Source organism: Triticum aestivum, chromosome 5A (genome assembly GCF_018294505.1).
Source record: "Triticum aestivum cultivar Chinese Spring chromosome 5A, IWGSC CS RefSeq v2.1, whole genome shotgun sequence".
Taxonomy (NCBI): domain Eukaryota; kingdom Viridiplantae; phylum Streptophyta; class Magnoliopsida; order Poales; family Poaceae; genus Triticum; species Triticum aestivum.
The window spans coordinates 462,099,391-462,106,519 of NC_057806.1; the positions used below are offsets into that span (position 1 = coordinate 462,099,391).

At 51.4% G+C, this 7,129-nt stretch overlaps 1 protein-coding gene across 1 annotated transcript; it reads right to left on the bottom strand.

The window, feature by feature from the left end:
- Positions 1 to 949: 949 nt before the first annotated feature.
- Positions 950 to 4,231, bottom strand: LOC123107182 (purine permease 3-like). The gene is made up of 2 exons (XM_044529185.1): positions 3,289 to 4,231; positions 950 to 1,598 (listed from the first exon to the last, which is right to left on the bottom strand). Exons 1-2 carry the CDS (start codon positions 4,087 to 4,089, stop codon positions 1,266 to 1,268), a joined length of 1,134 nt encoding a protein of 377 aa, XP_044385120.1. The 5' UTR covers positions 4,090 to 4,231; the 3' UTR covers positions 950 to 1,265.
- Positions 4,232 to 7,129: the final 2,898 nt, after the last annotated feature.

Below are 7,129 nucleotides of genomic sequence, written 5' to 3' on the forward strand. Positions count from 1 at the left end.
TAGACAATTCTCTCACAGAAAAATTGATTTGAATGGAAGCTTCGAGTAAACTGGTGGGAAAGGGCGGGGTATATATAGGTTGGACCATGTGACATTTAAACACCATTTTGCACAGTTCGGCTCTACGAATGATCGGCTCGGAAGCTCCGAGCAAAACTAAAGGAGGTTACTCGAAGTAGCTCGGAGGGTCTGACCCAATAATCATTTGCAGGCTTCGAGTGACCTACAACACATCTGTGCATACTTAAGCTATTATTCAGAATTTTCGATGAAGGATGGTTTGGCGAATCCAGTCAAGCCAAGAAGAGCAAACAAGTGCACCAGACAATCCAAGTACCGATGACATGGAGGCTCCGAGTGATTTAGGTTGAGCAATGACTATCCCTAGATTCCACATAGAAGTGGATCAGAGGCTCTGAGTAGTGTGAACTGTGAAGTCAGAGAGATATAGCAGAAAAAATGGGAGTCTTTTTTATTCTTTCAAGTTTGATCTCTAAGCACATATGAGAAAGAAACTCAACTTAGCAACCTCGATCACCTTTTGATAGTATTGGGACTTCTACGAACTCAACGTGATCTTGGATCACTAAAATGTAAAAGCTAAGCCTCGAGTCTTGTCAACACTTGTCCGTTTTAAAGTAGGGATCACCAACCATTTCCCTTGTTGCATCTTTTGGGACCTAATATCAAATGGACTTTATAAATCATCAATCCCCTGAGATATATGTTACATTAACGACCAAAATCCACCTGGGGGTTGAAGATGCACTTTTAGACCCCTTGGCGCAACCCCTTCCGTGATTTAAAATATGGACATATATAAGTGTCCATTGACCATGACAACTACAATTCCCCCCTGTACTATTTGTCTAGTCCAAATATCCAATTCACATGCTGCACTGGGGAACCATTCATTAACAGAAAAAACACAAAAATCGATTTGATCTTATCATAAGATTTTTCAAGATCTACCATAAAGAGTAAATCACTATCCTTTCTCGTACTGATCTCATGCAAAGACTCATGAAGATCCCACCATCTAGATATATCTGCCTTTAATAAAGGTCGTTTGAACTGGAGCAACCACTTTATGTGCCGGACTAATAGTTCTATTATTTACTACCTTAGTGATCCATTTAGAAATCACATCAAGCAAACATATAGGCCTATACAATAATATTTTACCAGATATCAGTTTTTTGGCAACAAAGTAATTCGTAGTTCAATATAGGAATATCATATTGAATACATGCATGTATGATCATCTAAGGGTCCAAATGCTCCGTATTCAATGGTTTGTCAGAGTGTTGCGCCTTGGCTCGGATCTCTCCATATAAGTAGGAGACGAAGCCCCAGAGGGATAGCGCGAGGGCGACACCTTTGGTACCGTTGAATGGCTCATGGAAGAATAGGACAGCAAGCACCTCAGTCACTGGGATGAGCACGGTCATGATGACACCGGCGAGCAGCGCTGAGCCATAGAAGATGGCACCAATGGTGCCGAGGAAGAAGAACTGGTACACAATGGCCGAGGCGGCCAGCAGTAGGTAGTAGCCAATCTGGCCGAGCCCGAACTCCCGGGCTTCTCTTGGGATAGCCTGCATATGATTCGCGCGTTAAAATTATATATCTTCATTGAAAATCATCAATCTTTTGTAATGAAGTACATGATATACTTGAACTTCTATCTCCTCCGAGAGAAAAAAAAAATCTAAGTCACAGTCGGCTAAGATTTCAAGTCTTAGTCTATCTTATGAATTTGCTGGTCTAAAAAATGTCCAGTGTGTAATACTTTGTACATCCAGAACAAAAATGTATGCAATGTTTATTCCTAGAGCCTGAAGGATGCACAACTTTGTACATGCCACAAAATCAAATCAATGGTGCTCGGTGTCGATTGAAACGTAAGAAAAAACAGTCGGCTAAGACTTAGTAGAACCAAAAAGTAAATTGAAAAGAATAACTCGCACCACATGCTGATGAACTATGTGAGTTGTGAAGTACTATCAAGTAACTAAGGTTAGGTCCATGAAAAAATCGACACGCATAGGTCCGTAAACTTGCAAAAACCAAGTTCTTTGCAAGAAAGCAAATACACCATCTTTCCCCGCTTGGTTGTACGCGTAACTTTCCCCTGTACATGCATACGTCCCGTACTTTTCGACGCCAAAAATTCATCGCTCTATGCTATGCAAAGCTACTACACGCAAAGGCGCTCTCGTATTTCCCAATCACGACATCATCTACACGGCTAGCGTTTTCCCATCCGAGAAAGACGTAATAAGTATGGACTAGTTGTCCAATGATTGGATTTTGCCGGATGAGCATAGATATACGTACGTACAGTCTAGTACACGTCGCGCAAGTTGCCACGGCAAGGTTCAAATCTACATCACTGGCATTTATGGTTTCTGCGGTCGTTTCTAGGCACTTTCTTGCAGTGGCGGATTTTATTGGCGCTATGCGAATATTGGTACGTAGAGTAGTGTCCTATCTTTCAGAAACGTGCTCCTTTGGGAAAGCGCTAAACTTTCGATCAACGAAGATCTACGTTTCTTAGTGGGCCAAAATAGTTTACCATATCTGTGTAGTTTTTCGTCTCTGCTTTTTACCTAGTAGTCTTACAATTGCATCACTTGGATGATGACATGAAGGAACTCCGTTCGTTCTGTTCATGCTTTGCTGTTCCTACCAGAAATGATAACGTTGTCGTGAACAGTTCGAAAATGCGATTGTTATTTACTGATCTTAGTAGAGTTAATTGCTGTTACATGGATTTTGAACTATCTTTGCCCCCTAGGTTGTACGCATAGCTTTCCCTATACACATGTTCATCCGGCAGAAACACGCAACAACTGACACGCTCTTCGATGAGGTCGAAGGGAAGATGGATGCGGAGGCCGGCGTGGAGGAGCCGGAGCTGCTGCTGCCGGCCATGTACCCGGAGCCAGGCGCGGAGATAGTGGACATCTTTGACGACGGTTAGGGTAGTATAGGTTATTGATCCACGTTGCATGATTTTGTATAGATTTAAGGTTAGAGTATGAGGTATCCGGATACCAATGAGCAAATCTGAGGCTTGATCGGTCACAGACGAGTCCGTCCGAGCACGTCCGCGGACGATTTGAGAGATCGGATTTGCTGTCCACGACTGTAGATGATCTTATGCGCTTCTGCTGTGAGCCGGCAGTCCAAGTTCTACTGTAGCAGCAGTACAAGAAAGTTTACGTGCGACTATAACAAGTTAACAACAGCAGGAGAAAAACAGCTGCGGGCTGAAAAACTTACGTGGAAATCGTTGTTCACAAGCATCCCGACCGCACTGAAGGCCGTGGCGGTGAACCCGATGACGATCTGCATCTCCATGACGAGGGTGTACGTGACGGCCGCGCCGGTCCTCGCCGCGTGCTTCGCTTGGCTGAGCTCCATGACGGGCAGCATGAGGCCGTAGAGCGCCGCGGCGCCCAGCGTCATGCCGAACCCGGCGGAGTACTGCGCCCGCGTCACCCCCGCGGGGCGGTCACCTCCGGCGTTCATCCCCAGCATGGCGGCGCCGACGCTGAGCAGCACCACGGCGTTCACGGAGAAGGCCGTGAACCGCTGGCGCACGAGCAGCAGCGCGAAGGCGGCCGTGAAGGCCAGCTGCGTGGAGATGAGGATGGAGGAGGTGGACACCGGGAGGTAGGCCAGCCCGTAGGCGTAGAGGAGGTCGTCGAGGCCGGTCATGAAGCCGATGGCGACGGTCGCGGCCAGGAGGCGGGGCGACATGAGGAAGAGCGGCGCGACAGAGCCGCGGTCTTTGTGACTCCGGCGACGGGAGAGGAAGGAGGCGCTGAGCGGCGCGAGCAGGAGCGGCCACCCGGCGGTCTGGAGCAGGCTGGAGAGCCACTTACGGGTCCCGCCGTGGAGGAAGTAGGCGCGGAGGAGGAGCGGGCCGAACGCCGAGCCGACGACCATGAGGAGGAAGTTGATGACGAGGAGGGGGTTGAGGCGGAGCGGTTTAGCGGCGTCGCTGGGGAGCTGCTTGGCGCTGCCGTTCTTGCATGGTTGCTGCTGCGCGCGGCGCGGGCCTGTTGCTTCCACCTCCATGACCGAGGTGGCCGGCCGGCCGGCTGATCTCGATCGAGGTTTGGGAGGGAGGGAAGCTGCCCGGCTCTAGCTAGAACGAAGGTGCGTACAGAGTGTGAGTACGTGCGCTAGCTATATACTGCCTCGAGATGCAAAAGCGTTGGCGTTCTCGGCGTGCCGTACGATACGATGTGTTTTTCTTCAAGAGGGATGGTGGTCGTTGTTCTAGAACAATCAACATGAGATAAGGTCCCTGCGAGCGGCTAGCGCATCCGGTGCTCCTGTGTCCTTGCGTGCACGCGGTACTCTCGATACCGCAACGCTCTGATAAATCATGGAAAACTAGCTTAACACAGAGCATGCATGCATTTTTCTTTTTTGCGAGGGAAACACACATGCATTTGTCATGGACCAACAAATTATATTGCCTAACCACGTCAAACTACTGTTGTTATGCTCACATATATTGTCGGAAAATTTCTTGCTAAACCTTGGTGCATAATGCATTGCACCCATAATAAACAGTAAAATGTAGAACGACTACTGAAATCTAGTGTCGATAGTGACAATGGGTGTTTCTTATAGGCAATTTGTATGCCTAAGTTCTTTGGGCCTAGGCGCTCTGGTGTTTGGCTCTGACGATCTCCCTTGATGCTGCATTTGTCTTGTCCCTATCCCCAACCTCTAGTGTCTTTTCTTACTTTTTTTCTTTTTTTTTCTTTTTTTTCCTCTTTGGGGTTTCATTCAATTTTCCCCCATTAACCAAAAATGTTAGTTTTTGGATCCGGTTTTCCTTATAAACCGGACTAACTCTTTTCTTCTTTATGAAATGCAGGAACCCCTGCCCTCGCATGAGGTTTCTCAAAAAAAAAAGAGATAGTAACAATGGCCTTTTCTTATAGCCATTTTGAATTAGTCACTCTACAAAGTTAGGTTTGCCAATCTTATCTCCGGACCTATGTATCAGAACTAATAAACTGAAATTCATGAACATTGTATACACCATTTATTTTAGTTTCTGCAGATATAGCTCTTGTGGGGTCTAGAACACCGACTGCATTGCCCCGAAGGGCTCGATCTAGAGGGATACTACTTGGGGTTAAGTGCGAAACATTAGAAGTAGTAAATGTGGTATATGGAGATTTTGCCGTCAAATTTCGTGTGAGGTCAAAAATTGATGGATTCAGATGGGCTTTGATGGCGGTATATGGCGCAGCTCAACCTGAATTTAATTATGATTTTCTTGCAGACCTGGTGAGAATCTATGGGGATGAAAGGTTGCGTATTCTTGTGGGGGAAGATTTTAACACAATTAGAAAACGCGAAGAGAAAATAATGACAGTTTCGATGGAAGATGGTCATTCATGTTTAATATGATCATTGAGAGTCTCGATTTGAGGGAGATTGACCTTAGAGCATCTCCAGCCGCGCTCCCAGAAAGGCCTCCCCAGGTGTTTTTTTCGCGCCGGCGCAGAAAAATCGGCTCAGTCGCGCCTCAGGAGCCCGATTTTCGCCGGCCTGGGCCGAATTTAGCGCCGGCGGACCCAGGCCGAACCCGACGCGCTGGGGGGCGCTGGGGGGCGCCGGGGCGAGCGGTTTTGGCGCGAAAGAGCCGCGGGTCCGCCGCGTCAGCGACACCGTGCGTCTTCATCCCCGAACGCCTCGGTTTCCCGCGGGGAATCAATGGCAAGGCTGCCGCCGGCCAGCCTTACCATTGATTCCTCACGGGCGGCGCACCGACGCCTTCCCTCCCTCGCACGCGTACACACGGGGCGACGCCGCTGTATAAGCCGGTGGCCTCCCTCGCCTCTGGCCACACTAGCCACACCAGCCCTAGCCCGCCGTCTACCTCTCCCGAGCGCCGCCGCCGAGTCCTCCCTCTCCTCCCTCCCTCTCACGATGGCCGAGCGATTCCCCGGAGATGAGGCCGCGGCCAACAGCTTCAGCCGCCGCTCGCTCCGCGAACAGGAGTCTTGGCTCCTGTTCCAGGCGAACATCCCGGCGCCGCCAGACATGCGCGCCGGGCCAACGGGGTGGAGACTCAGCAACGGGGGAGTGCCCATTCTCCCGTTGCCCGACGCCGTGGCGAAACCGGGCTACTTCGCCGACGAGGTCGACGTCGTGCGCGCCTCCCTCACCGACGCCCAGCTCGCCCTCCCCGAGTACGCTGCCGACAACATAGCGGCGTGGACGACGTACTTCCAGCGCCGGCAGCAGCAAAGGATGGTGTCCATCAACGGTGCGCCGGTGGTGGGCGGACCGAAGAACAGCGAGGGATGCCACCTGTGGTGGGGTGTCCTCGGCCGCACCCTCGAGGGCGTTCTGACGTACCTCGAGGGCGGCAACGACCCGCCGTTGGCATACCCCCCAGCGAGGGCGGCCGCCACGGCCACGGCTCACCGCCGACGCGACGGGCAATGGTTGCCTAGGAGGTTCGGAGCCTCCTCTTCTTCCTCCTCCCGCTCTTCCTCACACTTGTCCGATGCTCCGGCGCTGCTCAGCGTCAAGGCCGAGCCCGCGGTGGAGACGCCGCTCGGCCGGCGCACTCGCAGCGCCAGCATCATCATCAATGAGGGCGGCCGACGCGCCCCCTCGTCGGCTCCTCTGCGCTTCGTCAAGCCCAAGACGTAGTCGGGCCTGGCGCCGGTGAAGACGGAGCCGGGCCTCCCCGCGGTGAAGACGGAGCACGGTGGCGACGTCGAGCTCGATGACGACGCGGCCCTAGAATGGGCGCGCGCGGACTCCCTGAAGATGTCGAGGGAGCGCCAGTGCGCCGCCCTACGGCGATTCGCGCAGCGCCGCCGGGGCCGCGACGAAGGAGGAATCATCGTCATCGAGGACAGCGACGACGACGACGCCGCGCCGCTGCACCATCCCGCATAGGCGACGCCGGTCAGGGGTCCACCAGGGACGGCCGTGTCAAGGAGAAGAAGCCGGACGACGACGACGACGGCGGCGACGACGGCGACTACTCCGCTTTTAGCCAGTTCTTTTTTTAATTATATATATTATGTAATAAAAACCCGCTTTTTAAATGTAATATCTGCCGAACTTCGCCGAA